The sequence below is a fragment of the Sceloporus occidentalis genome, unplaced genomic scaffold (assembly GCF_023333645.1).
Source record: "Sceloporus occidentalis isolate IW3139 unplaced genomic scaffold, rSceOcc1.0.p SCAF_1, whole genome shotgun sequence".
Classification (NCBI taxonomy): Eukaryota; Metazoa; Chordata; class Lepidosauria; order Squamata; family Phrynosomatidae; genus Sceloporus; species Sceloporus occidentalis.
In genome coordinates, this window is record NW_028316981.1 from 8936536 (window position 1) to 8957475 (window position 20940).

The window sequence follows — 20940 nt, forward strand, 5'->3', positions numbered from 1 at the left end:
GCTCCCTCCTCAATATGACACCCTTCAAATACTTAAACAGGCCTGTCATGTCACCTCTTAACCTTCTCTTCATGAAAGCAAGCAAGTCAGATAGACCAAAAGGCTACTCACTGGACATCCCTCTCCATTACTGACTCTTTTGTACAGTGGGCCCTTGGTATCCGTTGGGTTTTTCCAAGGACTCCCCATGGGTACCAAAATCCGTGGATGTTCAAGTCCCATTAAATATAATGGCATGCTAAAAATGGTGTCCCTTATATAAAAGGGCAAAATCAAGGTTTGGCTATGGGAATATGTATATTTTTAAAGTATTTTCAAGCCATGGATAAACAAATCCATGGATAAGGAGGGCTGACTGTCTATTCCATAGAACTACTTAATGGCAGTTTTGCTGTTGTTCTTTATGTAGAAAGAAGACGCCCATGTAATACTTTGGATGTAGAGTCTATGAAACATAGTTTATTGCACTGTATTTTTTACAACCTGATTCAACAAGCCAAAAATCTATCCATTATTAAGATGAAAAGAAGAGCAAACCTTTTTTTTAATGTAAAATTCTTGCAGGAAGATAAATGCCCAAATGTCACTCTGGCAGTTGCCAAGTTTCTCTCTGAGGCAGCTAGGATTAGAAGCCTCTATGTATAAAGAGAGTTAGAATTGAGCAAATTCTGTGATTCTTATATTAATGTGAGAAATTTTATTTTGGGGAATTTGATGATATGAATATTTTGACTGAATGTTTAAATTTTGGGTCCCTCCATAACTGTCATCTTCCAGCCTATGAGGGAGTTGACCAGGCAGGCCCAGCTCCATCGGGGCTAGCCTGAAGAAAAGGAGCCCTCTCTCCAGTCCATCTGCCTTGGTCCAGGCCTCAGAGGGAGAGATGAATGCTGGACCATTCCCTTCTCCTTTTGTGTCATGTCTTTTTAGATTGTAAGCCTGAGGGCAGGGAACTGTCTATTATCCCCTCTGTTGTAAGACGCCCGGATTCCCAGTGATTGGGCAGCATGTTGAACAAGGTTTGGGTTTCAACTGAAGCTCTTTCCTCACTCCAAACATTTAAATGGTTTCTCTTTTGTCTAAGCTGCCTTCTGACTGAATCCCCTTTCCAAACTTAAAGCATTTAAATGGTTTCTCTTCTGTATGGCTTCTTTGATGACTTGTGAGTTCTAGTTTCTGATTGAAGCTATTTCCACACTCCAGACTTTTGAATGGTCTCTCCCCTGTGTGAATTATTTGATGATAAGTGAGATCTGTTCCCCATCTGAAGCTCTTTCCAGACTCCAAGAACTGAAATGGCTCCTTCCCTGTATGAATTCTTTTATGGGAATTGAGGTTTTGCTTCTGACTAAACCTCTTCCCACATTCTAAGCACTGAAATGGCTTTTCTCCTGTATGAATTCTTTTATGAGTAGTAAGGTTTTGCTTTTGACTGAACCTCTTTCCACATTCTAAGCACTGAAATGGTTTCTCCCCTGTATGACTTCTTTGATGAGCAGTGAGGTTTGGCTTCTGGTTGAACTTCTTTCCACACTCTAAGCACTCAAATGGTTTTTCTCCTTTATGACGTCTTTGGTGAGACGTGAGGTGTGCCTTAAGACTGAAGCTCTTTCCACATTCCAAGCATTTAAATGGCTTCTCCCCTGCATGACTTCTTTGATGACAAGTAAGCCCTGTCTTCCGGCTGAACCTCTTTCCACAGCACTCAAATGATTTTTCCCCTGTATGACTTCTTTGATGAGATGTGAGGCGTGACTTACAACTGAAGCTCTTGCCACACTCTGAACATTTAAATGGGTTCTCTCCCGTGTGAATTCTCTGATGACAGGTAAGACCCATTTTCCATCTGAAACTCTTTCCACATTCCAAACATTTAAATGGTTTCTCCCCTGTGTGAAATTGCTTCTCTCCTGTATGACTTCTTTGATGAGAAATAAGTTGCATCTTCTGAATGAAGCTCTTTGCACACACTAAGCACTGAAATGGCTTCTCTCCTGTATGACTTCTTTGATGATGAATAAGTCCTGTTTTCTGACTGAACCTCTTTCCACACTGTAAGCACTGAAATGGCTTCTCCCCTGTATGGCTTCTTTGATGAGAGGTAAGCCCTATCTTCTGACTGAAGCTCTTTCCACACTCTAAGCACTGAAATGGTTTTTCCCCTGTATGACATCTTTGGTGAGACACGAGGTGTGACTTCTGGCTGAAGCTCTTTCCACACTCCATACATTTAAATGGTTTCTCCCCTGTGTGAATTATTTGATGATAAGGGAGATCTGCCCTCCATCTGAACCTCTTTCCACACTCTAAGCACTGAAATGGTTTCTCCCCTGTATGACTTCTTTGATGAGTATTGAGATTTTGTTTCTGACTGAAGCTCTTTCCACATTCCAAACATTTAAATGGTTTCTCCCCTGTATGACCTCTCTGATGATAAGTTAGTCCTATCTTCTGATTGAACCTCTTTCCACACTCTAAGCACTGAAATGGCTTCGCTCCTGTGTGGCTTCTTTGATGAAAAGTAAGCCCTTTCCTCTGTCTGAACCTCTTTCCACACTCTAAGCACTGAAATGGTTTCTCCCCTGTATGACTTCTTTTATGATAAGTAAGTCCTATCTTCTGAATGAACTTCTTTCCACATTCTAAGCACTGAAATGGCTTCTCTCCTGTATGACTTATTAGATGAGAGGTAAGTTCTATCTTCTGACTGAAGCTCTTTCCACACTGTAAACACTGAAATGGCTTCTCCCGAGTGTGAGTTGCTTGATGACGAGTGAGGACTGTCCTCTGACTGAAGATCTTTCCACAGTCCAAGCATTGAAATGGTTTTTCACTTTTGTAGATTTTTTTATGGGAAATCAGGGCGTTCCTAACACTGATGATCTTTCCACACTCATCACCATTGAAAGAAATCACCCCTGTATGAGATCTCACATGACAGTTAAGCCTTACTTTAAAGTGAAAGCTTCTTCCACATAGAAGGCATATATATCTATTTCTTTTCTTTTTTTCTTTTGTAATTTCTTGCACTGAGATTCCACAGACCTCCCCACCCTGAGAAGTAGATGTTTGGTTCTTCCCCTTCCTTTGAGAGCCAGTTTTTCTCCCATTCTCTTCCATTCTTTTATAATTGGCTCTTTTGGGGAACACCCTGGATAGTTCTTCTTCATTCTTACACCATGGATCATCTACATCTGTAAAAGAGAGAAGAACAGGTCAGAGCCCAAAAGAGACAGGGACACAGACCGTAAGAGTATAATATTTATTTATAATATAATTATATTTTTATAGAGTGCCTTGGTGCACTCTAGCAGGCACAACACAGATATTACTAAAAATTTACATCATGCAATATTTAAAAATGTACCATGAACCATTAAAAAGAACAGCAAGAAATATAAAACACACAGTATAAAACACAGAGAAATATAAAACACACAGTTTTTCTAAAGTCTAAATTGTGTGTCTGACTATGCCTGGCTTCTCCTTTCAACTGTTTAACAAATCCAGGAGAACATGATCACTCCCACCCAAGTATCCACCACTTCCACCCCATTATCCAGGTCATCCCTACTGGTTAGGATCAGATCTAAAATAGCTGATCCCCTTGTTGCCTTTTTCACCTTTGGGACAATGAAATTGTCTTTGAGACACGTGAAGAATTTACTAGACCTTAAAGTTCAGGCTAAGTTTCACATGAAGCAAATATCATGGTAGTTGAAGTCACTCATCATTTAACACCTCTCCTTTCTGAGTGTAGGGAGCCCTGATGGTGCAGTAGTTAAATGCTGGTACTGCAGCTGTTACAGCCACAAGTTTGTGAGTTCAATCCTGCTGGGCTCCAGGGTCGACTCAGACTTGCATCCTTTCATAGATCGCTAAAATGAATATCTGGCTTGGTGGGGGAATTAATTTACACATTGTAAACTGCTTAGGGAGTGCTTAAGTGCACTGATAAGCAGTATATAAATGTACTTGCTATTGCTATTGTGTGGTCATCTGTTCTAGAAAGGCATCATCCAATTCCTCAGTCTGACTTGAGGGTCTGTAGTAGACTCCCACAATAACATTCCTGTTATTTCCCTCCCCTTTAATTTTTATGAAGATGCTTTCCACTTGGCTTCCAGGATTTAAGTCCTGGATCTCTTCACAGGTATAAACATCCCTGACATATAATGCTGCTACTCCTCCTTTCCTGTTTGGCCTATTTCTTTTTAAAAGATTATACCCATCTATTATTAATAAATGAAATATTAATACCCTTTCCACAACAAAGGTAACTTTTTACTTGAGGAATATATGTCTATACACTATATGTATACTAGACCCTTGCCCTTCTTGGCTTAATAAACGGGCCAGAGGAGAACTGGTGGAATGGGTAAGGGAAGTGATTAATGTCTCCAACCTTCCATTTTGAGCAAGGTGCTGGAATGTGTGGTGGCCTCTCGACTCCAAAGGATCGTGGATGAAACAGATTATCTAGATCCACGCCAGTCTGGTTTCAGACCTGGCTATGGGACAGAAACTGCTTCTAAATACCATGCCCCCACACTGCTCCCAAGCGGGTATATTATGCCCGCCTGTTTCGCCCCCAAGACTAGGAATTGCATGCATATAATCTTGAATTACATTTACCTGCTACATAGTTTTTAGAAATAATGTGGGGGAATAAATAATTGAATACCTTCTCTTAAACATTTTATTCATCATTTTAAAAGAAAACATTCTATAATCCTTTCTTTTTAAAATTTTCCTGGGAATTAATGCTTTGGTGAAAAAATACCCACCCACCCCACAAATTGGCCTTCGGATCTCTAGATAAAGTTCTGTTAATTTAGGGCTTCGTGTAACATCACCAAAAATGTCCAGGCTAAAAGAAGATTATTCAGCATTCTTAAATATAGTAATATTGAAGAGAAAATAGTGATTTTGGCATGTTATATTTGATGAATCACAAGAAAGAAAAGGGCTTACCCAGAGAGGACACAAGCCCCAAATTCTCCTCCATCACTTCCCTGTGCAGGGCCCAGTGTCCTGGGTCCAGCAAGGCCCACTCCTCCTCACTGAAAAACACAGCCACCTCTTCGAAGGTCACCTGAAGAAAGAAATGTCTCACATGAGCAGAGAAAGCTGACGCTAACTGGCAAAGAAACTAGACAGATTGGAGTTGCCTAACCAGATTTAAATGTTCAAACACAGCAACAGTTGTAGATAAGCCAAATGAAAGGGAAAGATTCTTTCAGGTCCAAGGAGATTTACAGGGGTCAGGGACACCTATCCCTCCAGATGTCTTGCGCCCTACCTGCTCCAGTCTCATGGAAGCTGAGCCAGACATATCATTATCAGGAGATGAACTAGCATGCGTTGTCCGTGCCCTTGTTCCATCTCCTGTGAAAGACACAAAAGGAGAAGGGCGAGTCATATTCCAATTTTCCTATTTCTTACTGAAGTCTTCCCATACTCACTAAAACATAGACAAAGTTATACCAAACACACAGGCTGGAGGTGGCAGGAAACTCAGAATAAATCCAAGATCAGAAGGGGTACCAAAATCATGTAAAAATATGCAAAACAACAAAAGAAAGATTAAATATTTTAAAATATGTTAACTGACTCAAGAAAGGTAAAAGCTGAAATCTGGATAAAAAGAAAGACAGTGGTATAGTGGAACCTACCTACTTCAGAAAGTTTATTTATTTATCTGTTTTAAGCTTTTTTTGTCATGGCCTTTGGCTAGTACAATAAATGTTAACTTGAAACTATCTGTTTTAAGCATTTGCCTACTGCCTCTCAAACCATCAGAGTCCCTGATGTGATGAACAACGGATGTTAAAGTTTAAAACATTTAATTACATAAATAAAAACACTTGAAACCCACTGGAAACTCCTTGTTAAAAGTAGTTTAAATTTTAAGAAATAAATTTTAGAACTTTTTAAAGACAGATGGAATCTGATTCAAGAAGAGTCAAGTCAAGGCGAGAAGATGCAAAACGGTCTAGAAGGAACAGCAAAGAAAAGATCCTTGATATAAAACTGAAGAAAACACAGGTAAATACAGGGACAGGTAATTTTCAGCTTCAAAATGAGAAATCATTCTCATGAAGGAGGGAACTACTTTGTGTGTTTCTTGCCCAACCCACACACATAATTTAAATCAAAGGAAAATAAATACCCCAAAAGCCCAATGGGAGATGGCAATGCTCAGCAGGCAAGGAATTTTGACTAAATGCCAGAACAGAAGACCCGTTGAAGACGCCTTCTGGGCATCTTGGGAGCACACTGGCTGCCAAGACATGGGCAGCTTCAAGATGCTCCAGTGACATGGCATTTACATGCCGCAGGAGCATCTTGGAGCTGCCCTGGGACTGCAGGAAGGCTGGGAAAGGTGGCTCTTTCCCAGCCCAAATAGGAGCGGATCTTTTCCACTCCTATTGAGGCCAGGTTCAAGGCAGATTGGACTTGTGGCATGCATTTGCCAGAGCCCCAAAGTGTCTTCAGTGCGAGTGGCTTGAAACTGCCCCTTCTTGCCAGTCTGTTCTGCCCTAATTCTTTCACGAGAAACTGGGTTGAAGAAGAGAAAGGGGAATGCAGCTGAGTTGCTGGGACCATTATCAGTTTGCGTCAGAAAGCCACATTTTGTGCCTCTTTTCTAATATAGACCAAAAATTCAAAACCATGATTGGATCTCAAAGCAACTTTGATTTCAAACATAAGCACAGGAACAGTATCATTAAGGATTCCTTAGTATGCATCCATACTTTAATGTGGCTGAAGCAGTTTCCTTAAGCTATCCCTCTCAGTGATATAGTCCAAGTTCCAGGCTCTCCTGCACACATGAAAGGGACAGGAGCTGCAGATGGGATATTGGGGCTGCCTGGTGGAACAACCCACACAAACCTCCCTTCCATTTGATTTTTTCCTTTCTCAAACACATATAATCTGAAAGTTCTCAATTCATATGAGTGTTCAAGGACAGCATCTCACACAATACACATCTTCACCATACTTGAAAGGAGAAGGCCAGGAAGAAAAGAGGCCCATTCAGTCTTACCCACTGAGGTGGAGACTCTCTGCCTGTGCAACATGGTTTCAGAAGGACCCCTCTCTGCTTCAGCTGTTCCTTCCACAATCAAGTTCTGCAGGGGGAAAAACAGTCAGGATGACCAATCAATGAAGCTCAGAAAAAGAATGGAAGAGGATACAGTGCAAGAGAATCAGCCATCCTTTGGATGATTTCTAGGAAAAAGTGGTGACACTTTTTAAGATAGGCTTGAAAATATTCCCAGCCTACTGAAAGTACCAGCATGAGACACTCCCACCTGCTGCTCTTTCCGTTTCTTCTCCTCTGCTTGACTCAGAAGGAAACCCTCTGCCAGGGCCACTGCCTGGGAACTTGTTTCCACTCCACACTCCCTGAGCCAGCCCTCCAGCTCTGGGGGAAGAACAGCCAAGAATTGCTCCAGGACCACCAGGTCCAGCATCTGAGTCTTGGTGTGTCTTTCTGGCTTCAACCATTGGCAGCACAGACTGTGGAGTTGGCTGCAAATCTTTCTGGGTCTTTCTGCCTCCTCATAGCAGAACTGCCTGAAATGTTGGAGCTGTAGATCTGAACTGAGCATATCTTTCCTCAGGCTGTGCTGTGCGGTTCTTTTCCAGAATGCTTCACTGGTCTCAGCCTGAATGGGAGGAAGACCTTTTCCTAACTCAGGCCCAGCAGATTCCTCCTTCTCCATTTTTGATTGGTCAAATTTCCAAAGAGAAATTGCTCTCTTTTTAACAGATTTTCCTGTAAGACAAAAGAGTGGAATTATCACTTGGGATACAGACCTTAATAATGAGAGCAAGATGTTTGTATGATTTACTTTCTCTTGTGCTAGGGAGATATTTTACAGCCACATTCAAGTTGGAAACAGCTGCTTTCTTTCCTTTCCCTTGTTCATACTTCCCACTCATTATTATTATATTATTATATGTATGTATATCCCGCCCTTCTCCCAGGGCTGGGACTCAGGGCAGCTTCTTCTTTCCTCCACAGCCCCAAACTTTCATACACTGTAGCACTGCCCCAGTGGCTCTGTCCTGACAAATCCTCACTTCCCGCTCTCTATTGTTTTCCTGGTGCCTTTTGCTCCCTTTATTGGCATTTTGTCAATCTGGCATTTCCAGGATCAACCTGCGGGAATTTTTTAGAGTGCCTAAAGACATTGTGTAGCTTGAGGGGAAGATGGCAACCCTCAAGCCACCCTCAAGCTCTGTCCTGCTCTAACCTCCAACGGAGTGGAAGAGGAAATGGAGGGCTCCTCCTTTGGCTCCCAGGAATTCCAGCTTGAGAGAATGGCTGCCCTTTAACACAAACACAACCCCCAGCCACCGGTGGATCTCCAAAGGGGAGAAAATAATATATGAAGGATACATGTCATAAAGATTTATTCAAGCTTGACACTATTCAAGCTTAAAGTACTATTCATTCCATGACACAAGACTCAAAGTTGCTGAGACAGAAACACTTCTCTGTGAAGTTGGTTTGTTTATTATTCCACTGCAACAGTTTGACACCTGAGGAAGCGAAGAAGTGTTTAACCCAGGTTACAAGACTTAAAGTTGGTGTGATAAAGACAATTTTTAAATCAACTTCCACTGAGTATTTTAGCAATTTAGTCAAGTACTGGTACAGTAAGTTCCAGTTGGTAATTTGGTATTAATTTCAGAACAGGACAATAAGAGTTGGAAGAGACCCCAAGGGCCATCCAGTCCAACCCCATTTGGCCATGCAGGAAATCACAATCAAAGCAACCCTTTGACAGATGGCCATCCAGCCTCCGTTTAAAGGCCTCCAAGGAAGGAGACTCCACTTTACTCCGAGGAAGGAGTGTGTTCCACTGTCAAACAGCCCTTACTGTCAGGAGGTTCCTCCTAATGTTGAGGTGGAATCTCTTTTCCTGGAGCTTGACTCCATTGTTCTTGGTCCTGTTCTCTGGAGCAGCAGAAACCAATCTTGCTCCCTCCTCAACATGACATCCCTTCAACTATTTACACAGGGCTATCATATCACCTCTTAACCTTCTCTTCTCCAGGCTAAACATCCCCAGCTGCCTGAGTCTTTCCTGGCAGGGCTTGGTTTCCAGGCCCTTCCCCATTGTGGTCACCCTCCTTTGGACACATGGCTCCAGTTTCTCAAAGGAAACCAAACCGAGGCTGTCAGCCCTTAGAGCGGCTCCATTCCCTCCCTCTGCCTCCAGCTAGACTTCCACTGACGCAGTCTATGGCCATGGCTCACTCCCTCTGGGGAAACTTGCCCAGGAAAGCCCCATGACAGGGACAACTGAAGGCCCAGAAGAAGTCCCCCAAAGGGCCTCCCCGCCCCAGAGGACCCACAGCAGCCCCAGCCCCAGCCCCAGCCCCAGCCCTCCCCGAAGGGGAATGGGAGACTGCCTGCCTTGCTCCCTCCCTGCGGACCTTCTGCTCCTCTGGCTCCAGAAGACTGGGCTGCGCTGACTCCTCTCCCTTAGAAGCCCTCCGTTAGGGAAGGAACCGAGGTGACAGAGGTCCTCTGGTCCTCTCTAGGACAGTCTGCTGACACATGGCCGGAAGAGGCGGGGCCAAGGCCGAAGAGTGACAGCTAGATGGGGGCCTTATCTCCCCCCGGCGCCGTTTGTTGGGGGGGCGAGAGAGAGAAGACAAGAGTCCATTCCAGTAGCCCTCTGTCCTCCCTCCATCTGTAACAGCCTTGACAACAACAACCCTGCGAGGGGGGCTCTCTGCTCCAGCTCTCTAGAGAGAAAGAAGTTGGCAGCAGGAGCTTTTGCAGACTTCAGTCTACTTCCTCAGATGCATTAAGTCTAGGAAAGCTCATGCTGCCAACTTCTTTCTTTCAGTGAGCCTCAAAGGTGCTACTGAGAGTAGAAACCTCGCCCCTCCTCCCTGGTTACAACTAATAGTAATCATAATAAAATTTTATTTCTCTCCCGCCTCTTCCAAAAGATCAAGGCGGCTGACAATGAGGATAAAATGATACAGTAGAAGAGTAATCTCCCTTACCAACCTCCCTCCCTTCAGCAAACACAATCATCCTGACATTGTGGTAGAATGGTTAAAGTTCAGAATTGTCCTAATGCTCAGGAGCTGAAGATTAGTGCTGAAATGAACTAAGAGCAAAGGTGGTTATTCTCCGTCGTGTCAAATGTTCTGTTTTGGAAGGTAAACAATTTGGAAATGGCTCCTAACATATTATTCTAACCCAAATAAAAGGAAGTGCTGCATAAACAGTTTTAGGACAGTGAAACAAAACATAAAGATAAAAGACTGATTGGTGGGTAACCCATGAGGGATAGTGACACGTGTTGGGTGTCATATGTGAATATCCAATGAAAATACAGGGGTGTAAATGTTTAATTCAATGTAACCAATGAAATGTGATTTGTAGTTTTCTTTCTTCAAAGTACTATAAAAACTGGGTTCACTGTGAATTTGGGGTCCCAGTACTTTGGATGAATTTCCTACTAGGAACAGCTGCAGCTAAATAAACTATGGTGCATTACAGACCGCCCCTTTGGGGTGGCCTGTAGGCGCTCCTTTCCCTGCCGGATCAGGGCCTCAGCTGCCAGAATGGCAACCTCCAAGGCCCGGATCCACCGCTTCCCCATGGCCTGGAAAGGGGTGTCCTTGGGGCTTCATGCCCCAAGGACACCCGGTGGTGGCGAGGAGGAGGAGAAAGGGGCCACTCAGCCCCTTTCTCCCTTGGACCACTGGCGCAGCCGTCTAAAGGCTGTGCCAGTGACGCAAATTGCGGAAGCTCCTTCTAGTGCCTCGGAAAGGGCGCTCTATGTGCGCTGCCCCATTTGGAGGCGGTGCGTTCGTGACGTAATGGCAGCCCCCCCGTGTGGAACGGGTGCCTCCATTTTGTACGTCTGACCTGGGGACGTATTAAGGTTAGGTGCATGCGTAAGGCACGCACTTTCCCTATGCCTAGTACCTCCCCAGGACGTACTTTATGCCCGTCTGTAAGGGGCCTATGTTTCCTTTTCAATCATGACTCCAGGGTCTCTCTGCTGATTTCTGGTTAAAATTCTGGGTTTAAAATAATTAATAATCTATAACAACATAACAATAATGACTAATATTTAAACCATTAAAATACTTAAAGACAGGAAGATGGGGTTCTTGGGGTATTCAATATGATAGTTCATATTAGCAGTTGACCAAGCTATTCAGGGAAGGCCTGCCAGAAGAGATCCATCTTGACAGCCTTTTTAAAGCTGTCTAAACTGGCAATATGATGGATCTCCTCTGGAGGCTGTTCCATAATCTGGAGTGACAGATGACAAGGCCCTCTGGGTAACTGCAGCCAGCCTGGTCTTTAAGGGCTGCAGTACATTTTCCCCGGAGGACCCAAGTGTGCGGGGTGGATTATACAGAAGGCGGCGATCCTGTAAATAGGTTGGACCCAAGCCATGAAGGGCTTTAAAGGTTATTACCAACACCTTGTACTGTGTCCAGAAACTAATGGGCAGCCAGTGAAGATATTAATATTTTCTCCCAATCTAACCACTACCTTCAACACCTAGACAGTACAGAATCGAAATATAGTGAGTAGATCCATATCTATGAGTGTGACAGAAGGTAGATTGGGACCCCTAGTACTGCCATACTACAGAGTCCTGACTGTTGAGAAACAATCTAGAGCTGGGGAACTGAGAGAGCTGGCCTCGGGAGGAGGGCATACCAAACGCTGTTACGTTCCCACCAAAATGGTACCCATCTATCTACTTGCATTTGCATGCTTTTGAACTGCTAGGTTGGCAGAAGCTGGGTCTAGTGACAGGAGCTCACCCCATCATGCAGCACTTGGGCCTCAAACTGCCAACCTTCCAATCATCAGAACTGACATCTTAACCACTAAACCACAGCATCCCACAAAGGCACCAAATTTTGTTCAAAATTCAAGAAAAATCAAGGGCATCACCATATAAAAGCTAGTGTCCTGCAAAAGGAAGATGTCTGCTCACCTGGCATTGTAAGTAGGAATGGCACTGCACACTGAGGTTGACACAAGCCATTTCCTCGTATGTATGTGCTGTGTGCCTTTCCAGTCATGTGCCTTCAAGACTTATGGCAACCCTAAAGTGTTGATGATGTTTTGGGTGATGTCTCTTGCCCGTGGTCCCGGTCTGGTGCCAACTGGATGCAGATGCAGACTCCTCTGCAACTCAGGATCAAAGCAAAACTCCAAAACAGGCTTTGCAGCTTGCTGGAACAATGCCTAGTGAAACAGCTGTTTAAATAAAGACTCACAATCTAGCAGGTTCACTCTTTAGAGGGCTTTTATTTCTTGTTTCTAAATACACGAGCTAGTTACTACTACCGTACAAAAAACCTCTTACTCTCTCAGACTCCATACTCCCAGAATCCACTAGAACAGTGTTTGTTTCATATGTACAACATTCCCACACTGTGACTACTTAGTCCAGCCTCCTTTTTACATGTTGCTATACAACATAGGAACCAATCCTTGTACAGACAGAAAACATTTCATGTTTACATTTTGTCTTGATCCGTTGACTTTGAACATCCCGTCTTCGGCTCAGGCTTCTGGCCTTCAATTGTAGCCAATTTAGATTTCAGCAACCATTGCCACATCTGAACATTTTCACCTTAAATATACATTAACACCTGTCATGGGGTTTTCTTGGCACGATTTGTTCAGAAGGGTTTGCCCTTGCCTTTCACTGAGGCTGAGTGTCAGGAAATGACATGGATGTGGCCACTAGGTGGAGCTGTTGTGCAGGTTATTTTGCAGCTCTAGTGGCAGTTATGTGTGTCAGCATTTAAACAGTGCATCATTGGAATGTTGATGCAACTGTCACTGAGAGACAGTGAGACAGTTGGTGTGTGAGAGCAACTGCCTCTCTGTGGTTGGTGTTACTGTGGCTGCCTCAGAGGTTGTGTTCTTATTGTTGGTTGGTGTAAATAGTGTGTATTAGTGACAGTTGTCCAATACACTGTGTATATATATATTTTGTAAATACTGCAAACGAAGATTAAAGCCCTCATGAAGAGTGAAGGCTCGTTCTGTTGTTATTTCTCAAGCCAGGAGCTCAAGGCCATTTGCAGTGGTGAAGGAATATTTCCTTCTTGACCAGAATACCTTTGCAGACATCTCCTTCTCCTTGGCGTCCTGTTGACGTGGTTCAACTCTGCAGGTGGTCATGGTGGACACAGCGCATCTTTCCACATGCCCCAACAGAGAGCATGTGACTTGTCTAAGGTCACCCAGTAGGTTTCGTGGCCGAGCTCGGAATCGAATCAAGGTCTCCAGAGCCATTGTCCAACTTCCAAACCACTACACTACATTGGCTCCCACAGGCACTCTAAAAAGATTCTCCCTAGCCCAGGAGGATGTAAACAATCACTCTCTGAAGTCTCTCTCCCCTTAACATTTCCAGTCTTTTATCTTGCAGGGCAACCTAGCAAAAATAAGTTTCTCTCTGTGGAAACTTGACAAGTCAAAGATGGAGTGTAGTGAACAGACCCACAAACCAGCCAATCACCAGCCAGAGGCCAGAAGCCAATCAGGTGCTGGCTGGGGGATTTGAAGATTGTGGGTGGCGGTTGGTTTTGTCAGTTGGGGTTTAGAACTCTGGGAGAGAAAGTCAGAAAGGGTCAGGGGCCGAGTCTCAGAGAGAAGGCTCTCTGCCATTGTATACATCCAGGACTCTGGAGAAGGGAGTGGCTGGTGTATAATAATATATCCTGAGGGATATCTTTGGTGGTGGTTGGAAAACCCAAGGTTAAGAAGGACAAACTGCTAGTGGGACCATGGGAGTCCTAGATAAAGTTAGACAGTGTTCTTCGTGAAACATATTAAAGTGACGAGTTCAAGCCAAGAAAGTAACCAGTGCATAAACCATCTGATTCCGTAACATCTTTGCAAACCGTTGTTTTAAATAAAGTTCTACTGCTTGTTTTCAAAAGACAAGCCTAGTCCTAAGTTATTACCGCGCTACTCATTTTACAAAACACTGGGGTCAGTAGTGGGATAAAGACTCCCCTGGGCTCACCATCATAAAAACGGATTGTGGTTGTGCCTCACATAAATTTGGTGGCAGCAGTGGGATTAAAACACCCCCATAGGACTGCCATCTTAAGGAGAAGAAATAAGATGAAGGAGTGTTCTCTTCACATGGAGGACAAGGAATCTGCTGGGCATGACTTGGGAAAACACCTTCTTGCTGTCCAGGTTGAGAGCAGTGGAGCATTCCTGGATCCATCGCTTCAAATGACAGCTCCGACAGATGTGACGGCAAGTGTGCTTATTATCAGCTTCAGCTGTTAATCAGCTGCACCCCTTCCTAGAGCTGGAGGAACTAAAGATGGCACTGCATTTGCTGGTAGCCTTAAAACTGACTTTTGCAATGCACTGGACATTGGGCTACCTCTGTACCACGTTTGGAAACTTCAATTAGTTCAAAACATGGCAGCCAGATTGATCACTGGTGCATCCAGGAGTGATCATATCACACCAATATTAAAATCCCTCCACTGATTGCCAATTAGTTTCTGGGCAAGGTACAAAGCATTGGTTATTACCTTTCAAGCTTTACATGGTTTGGGTCCAGTTTACCTATGGGATCACTTCATCCTGTAAAATCTCCCCTGTATGCTCTGGTCCTCTGGGAGGCATTTACTCCAGTCAGTCAGGACTAGGTTGGCAACCTTCTGCAGCCATTCCTAGAACAACCTATTAAAAGAGATTTAATAGCTGAATACACTGTCTCAATTTAAAACAGAATTAAAAAACACTTTCCCTCAAAAGTAGAAGCAGGAGGCTGGCAGGAAAAAAATTCAGATTTTGGAGGGTTTTCGATTTTGAGATTGGAGATGCCCAACTGTATAAAGCAGAAAGATCTGTGTATTGTAGAATGTGTGTGTATGTAACTAAGATAGCTGAGTTCAAGGCAGAATGTCAACACAACTATCAACAAGAGATGGTAGTAGCTGTATAAGGATGGTATTGACCAATAAATAACTCAAGAGATGCCAGATGAAAAGGAATTTAAATGGATAAATGGATAGTGGATAAGTGGCTGAGTTACATGGTTTAAGGCTGAGTTGGTAGGTAATGTTTCATGCTGTGGGTTAACTATAGTGAAAGCTTGTAAAGAGATGTAGATGGTATAAAGATTCAGTTCTTATTAACTTGTAATGCCTCTCCTTCCTATAAATTCCAATACTTAGGAATGGTTAACCTAAGTTTGATGTTAATTCTGCCTGTTTGAATTTTATGATTGTCACAGGTCAGACACTCAGGCAGCCAGAAGGTGATAAAAGTGAACCCAGAAAAACAGATAAGTTTAGCTGACAAATGCCAAAGGATGATCACTTCCTCAGTCTAAATAAGTAAGGATGGGAAACCATGTCTGTTTTAGGAGGGATCTCAAGCAACCAAATACTATCCTGAAAAAGTATTTGGTGGTTCTGCAGCTAATTCCGAACATCATTAATATTAATTAACGAGTAACTCATACAATGACAAAATGAACATGAAAACCTGGATATCATGGACCTGTGAGCATTAGGAAGGAGGGAGAGACCCTGACTACAAGGTGCAAAAAGGCTTATAAAGGTACCACTTTATACAACATAATCCATCATAATGTAGCTTCTCTCTCGGTTGCTGAAGTCATGAAAAGCACATAGAGAAGCCAAAGGAAGAGTCCCTGTAATGAGCTATGCTTATGATTCAGACACATCCTAGCCACAAGAGGCAACCAGCCGCTTTTCTGTTTAAATAACACTACCTCAATCTCTTGTGGCACAGAACTTATTTAACAGAAAAAAGGTACACATTACTATATGTAATGTAAAATTTCATTGAGGCTGACACAACATCCCATGGGTATTTGTTTATTTTATTCTGTTTTCATTGTTATGAACTACAGTAGAGTCTCGATTATCCGACATGAACGGGCTGACTAATAGTCGGATAACCGAAAATGTCGGATAATCCGAGGCGCATTGTCCCCAATGACGGCGCACACACACCTGCACTGCCATTGACTGCAAAAGTCCCTCCGCTCCCTTCCTACCCCTTCCCCCCCTCTCTACTTACCTTAATCCCATCTGTGGAGGACAGGCCTGGGCCAAGGATACAGGCTCCTGGAAGAGGCCTGGGTGCTTGGCCCAGGCCTGTCCTCCGTGGCTGCAGAGGACAGGCCTGGGCTGAGGACACAGCCTCCTCGAAGAGGCCTGGGTGCTTGACCCAGGCCTGTCCTCCGTGGCTGTGGAGGACAAGCCTGGGCCAAACACCCAGGCCCCCATTCCCGGGCCTTTCCTCCCCGGGCCTTTCCTCCTGAGAGTACGTTCACGGGGAGGAAAGCGAAGCTGGGAGGGAAAGGCCTTGGCATGGGCCCAGATCTTTCTTTCCTGGGCCTTTCCTCTCCCTCGATGGGCTCCCTGGAGTCCTTTGGATGAGAGGAAAGGGAGGCAAAGAAGAAGAGGCCTGGGCACCCGCCCGGTCCTCCTCTTCCCGGACCTCCTCTTTCTTCCAAAGGGCTCTTCAGTCCAAAGGAGAGGACTCGGTGACTGCGAAGGAAGGTAAATAGAGAAGGAGGGAGGGGAGGGAGGGAGGAAGGAAGAAGGAGGGAGGGAGGAGGGGAGGCGAGGGACTTTGGTCCCTAATCCGACGTCCCATGCTTCTTCTCATGAAGAAGCATGGGACGTCGGATAATCCGGAGTGTCAGATAACTGAAGGTCGGTTAACTGAGACTCTACTGTATCATATTTCTACAGTGTGCATTTGCAAAGTCTTTTATTTCTTCACAATAAAATAAAATTGAAAAAAATCAAACAACACTTGCTGCTTTGGCTGCTCCCCACAAATAAAAACAACAGCTACCTGCAGATGTGAGTGGAATTGATGCAATGTTACCCCCAGTTGCCCTAAATGACATCAGTGACTGTCCACTGCACCTCTCCGGAGTGTCAAACAAGCCGATAATCTTGTGGTAGAGGCAACTGGGATTTCTAGTGTGCCAAACCTGACTGAAATAGGTACACCCTAGTATGAGTTGTTTTATGATGACTAGGTATTTTCTCAATAAAATGCTTACCACACTCTCAAGCACTGAAATGATTTCCCCCAGTATGACATTTTTGATGAGTAGTGAGGTTTTGCTTCTGAATGAACCTCTTTCCACACTCTAAGCATGGAAATGGCTTCTCTCCTGTGTGACTTCTTTGATGACAAGTAAGTCCTGTCTTCTGACTGAACCTCTTTCCACACTCCAAGCACTGAAATGGCTTCTCTCCTGTATGACTTCTTTGATGAGAAGTGAGGTTTTGCTTGTGACTGAACCTTTTTCCACATTCCAAGCACTGGAACAGCTTCTCATCTGTATGAATTCTTTGGTGAGAAGTGAGATTTGGCTTCTCGCTGAACCTCTTTCCACACTCCAAGCACTGAAATGGTTTCTCTCCTGTATGACTTCTTTGATGAGAACGAAGTCCGTTCTTCTGAGTGAACCTCTTTCCACACTCCAAGCACTGAAACGGTTTCTCTCCTGTATGACTTCTTTGATGCAAAGTGAGGTTGGACTTGTTACTGAACTTCTTTCCACACTCCAAGCACTGAAATGGCTTCTCTCCTGTATGACTTCTTTGATGTGTAATGAGGCTTTGCTTGTGACTGAACCTCTTTCCACACTTCAAGCACTGAAACGGCTTCTCATCTGTATGATTTCTTTGATGAGAAGTGAGGTTTTGCTTGTGAGTGAACTTCTTTCCACACTCCAAGCACTGAAATGGTTTCTCTCCTGTATGACTTCTTTGATGCACAGTAAGGCTTGACTTCTGCCTGAACCTCTTTCCACACTCTAAGCAGAAAAATGGCTTCTCCCCTGTATGACTTCGTTGATGAGAAGTGAGATCTGTCTTCTGACTGAACCACTTTCCACACTCCAAGCACTGAAATGGTTTCTCTCCTGTATGACTTCTTTGATGCACAGTAAGGTTTGGCTTCTTACTGAACTTCTTTCCACACTCCAAGCACTGAAATGGCTTCTCTCCTGTATGACTTCTTTGATGAGTAGTGAGAGTTTCCTTGTGACTGAACTTTTTCCCACACTCTGAGCATTCAAATGGTTTCTCTCCTGTATGACTTATTAGATGATAAGTAAGTCCTGTTTTGCGTCCAAACCTCTTTCCACACTCAGAGCACTGAAATGGTTTCTCTCCTGTATGACTTCTTTGATGTGCAGAAAGGTTTGGCTTCTTGCTGAATATCTTTCCACATTCTAAGCAGGGAAATGGCTTCTCTCCTGTATGACGTCTTTGATGAGTAGTGAGGGTTTGCTTGTGACTGAACTTCTTTCCACACTCTAAGCATGGAAATGGCTTCTCTCCTGTATGGATTCTTTGATGATAAATAAGTCCTGCCTTCTGTCTGAACCTCTTTCCACATTCCAAGCACTGAAATGGTTTCTCAGTTATGTAAAGTTTTTGATGGGAAATCAGAGCTTTCCTTACACTGAGGATCTTTCCACACACATCACCATTGAAAGAAATCCCTGTGTGAGTTCTCACATGACAGTTAAGGAGTGCTTTAAAACGGAAGCTTAGTCCACATAGAAGGCAGATATATCTAATTTTCTTTCTTTCTTTTGTCATTTCTTGGACTGAGATTCCACAGACCTTCTCACCCTTAGAAAAAGATGCTTTTTTCTTCCCCTTCCTTTGAGAGTCAGTGTTCCTTCCATTTTCTTCCATCTGTTTATAGTTGGTTGTTAGGGACAACACTCTGCATGATTCCACTTCCTTCTTACACAGTAGCTCTTCAACATCTGTAAAGGACAGAAAGAACTGGTCACAGTCCAAGAGAGATAGGGAGATTGAACTGAATCTTACCTTTTCCCAAGTTTGGAGGTAACATAGCTTACAGTTGTAGCTAAATTATATACATTGTGCAAAATTTTGAAATATACTGAAAACCATGAACTATTAAAAAGATCAGCAAGAAATACCAAAAACAGAGTAAAAGAATGTGAAAGGGCATTCTTCCCTGAGCTCTCAGCCCTCAAAGGCTAGTCCAAACAAAAATAATAGCAAGGAGGGTGCCAGATTAGCCTCTAGGAAGGGAGTTCCAGAACCTGGGAGCAGCTTAACACTATTGTCTTAACACAGTTAGGTGGCTGACACCCATTTGCATGAACATGGGGAAGCTATCTTGAGAGACAGACAGGAATCCAGAGCCTCTTACTTCTTAATCACTACTTCCTTTTTTATAACTTGGTATATTTCCTTTCACACACCAAGTGTGTAGACGGGAACTATCTAGGATTATTTCAAAAGCAGGCAAAATGCTGCAGGAGAATTTTTAACCATAGTACAAAGCACAACTCTTGTGGCTCTAGAAATGTTTTTGGACTTAAGCTCCACCAGTCATATGTAGTACAACTGAGGGATGAGTGATGATGGGTTTAGTAGTGCAGTAACTTCAGGAGGGCCACAAGTTGTCCATGCTCAAATACTTTGCTCTGTAATGGGAGAAAGGGAATCATTTGGTGGTTCTTCATCTTCATGTGCAAGGATGTGGAAACCCAGGATGAATATTTCAAGTGAGGGTTTCTACCGTGACAGCAGGTGACATTACACCAGTTTTTATTGAAGCCAACCAGTCCTTGCATTCAGGACACTCTACAGCTTTCCCCTTGTCTTGGAATGGACAAGGAGTTACTTCCAATTGCACACCTTGCTTCTGGAACTTTCAGCCCCCTTGAGCATCTTTGAGGAACAATGACTAGGAGAAACTGGACTCTGCTCTTCAGCTTTCATAACTGATTCATGTATGATTCAACCTTCTTAATTATAGTAATATTGAAGAGATAATTATGAACTCAAAAGAGAATTCAAATCAAGAGTGGAGATGCTCTATGATCAGAAGAGGAACATATTACAACATCAAAAAGAAATAAAAATACGATGGAAGCAATACAAAAAAAAAGAGCTATATAAAAGAGAAAATGAAACAAATGAAACATACAAAGAAGAACCATATGAAGATGAATAAATGACCAGGAACAGATGATATTCCAATAGAATGGCTACAAATCACACATATATAATCAACACTAGTGATAACTAAAATATGCCAATAATATACATCCCAATCCACAAAAAAAAAAAAAAAAAAAGAGATGACAACCACTGCAGCAACGAAAGGACCATACCATTAATTTTCCCTGCAAGCAAAATTATGATTAAAATTATGCAGCATAGACTCCAATCATACATGGAGAGGGAAATCCCAGTAGGGCAAGCAGGGTTCAGAAAAGCAAGAGGCACTAGGGACAACACTGGCTAATGGAGCATACAAAGGAATTCCAAAAGAAAATCAGTGTGTTTTTTATAGGATATAGCAAAGCCTCTGACTGAATAGATCAAGACATCAGTGATCCACTACATTTGATAGTCTTATGAAAAATCTATTCTTAGGACAAGAGGCTACTGTTAGAATTGAATACAGAGAAACAGAATGGGTCCCAAGTAGCAAAGGGGTCAGATAAAGATGCATTCTATCACCCTACCTGTTTGACTTGTACACAGAAAATATCATATGAAAAGCATGTTTGGATTCATAAGGAGGAGGAATGAAGACAGGAGGAAGGAATACTAACAATCTAAGATATGGATGACTAGTGGGAAACATCACAGACTTTGAACAATTACTAAGGAAGGTCAAGGAAGAAAGTGAAAAGGCATGGTTACTGCTGAATATAAAGGAAAAAAAATAAGGACTACAGGGATCCATACATTCATCCCTGACAATTAAGAAATTGAATTTCTTAAAGCGTTCTCATACCTAGTTCAAACACTGACCAGAACAGAAACTGCAGTGAAGAAATAAGAAGACTTGGAATAGGAAGGCATCCATGAAAGAACTAGACA

At 43.2% G+C, this 20940-nt stretch overlaps 2 protein-coding genes across 6 annotated transcripts in view; both read right to left on the bottom strand.

Moving 5' to 3' along the window:
• Positions 1 to 470: 470 nt before the first annotated feature.
• On the bottom strand, positions 471 to 8909 carry LOC149320630 (uncharacterized). Its single transcript, XM_089503151.1, has 6 exons — positions 8898 to 8909; positions 7320 to 7786; positions 7052 to 7136; positions 5303 to 5388; positions 4975 to 5095; positions 471 to 3194 (listed from the first exon to the last, which is right to left on the bottom strand). The coding sequence occupies exons 2-6, from the start codon at positions 7731 to 7733 to the stop codon at positions 1060 to 1062; spliced, it is 2841 nt and encodes a 946-aa protein (XP_089359277.1). The 5' UTR covers positions 7734 to 7786; positions 8898 to 8909; the 3' UTR covers positions 471 to 1059.
• Positions 8910 to 16351: 7442 nt separating this feature from the next.
• LOC149320631 (uncharacterized) overlaps positions 16352 to 20940 on the bottom strand; it is a 33748-nt gene continuing 29159 nt past the window's right edge. For 4 of the 5 annotated variants that reach the window (XM_089503456.1, XM_089503449.1, XM_089503460.1 and 1 more), the window contains one exon: positions 16352 to 18836. In XM_089503456.1, the coding sequence (XP_089359582.1) occupies positions 17116 to 18836 (1721 nt within the window). In that variant the 3' untranslated portion in view covers positions 16352 to 17115. The remainder of the gene's footprint in view (positions 18837 to 20940) is intronic. The other variant, XM_089503472.1, reaches the window with a different exon arrangement.

What these genes read in the sequence shown, in the direction of transcription:
- LOC149320630 (XM_089503151.1), bottom strand. Translation starts at nt 7,733, where the DNA reads ATGGAGAAGGAGGAATCTGCTGGGCCTGAGTTAGGAAAAGGTCTTCCT. An exon ending in GAGAGTCTCCACCTCAGTGG is followed by an intron (nt 5,389 to 7,051) that starts GTAAGACTGAAT and finishes TGTCTTTCACAG; the next exon opens with GAGATGGAACAAGGGCACGG. An exon ending in CTTCCATGAGACTGGAGCAG is followed by an intron (nt 5,096 to 5,302) that starts GTAGGGCGCAAG and finishes TTCTTTCTTCAG; the next exon opens with GTGACCTTCGAAGAGGTGGC.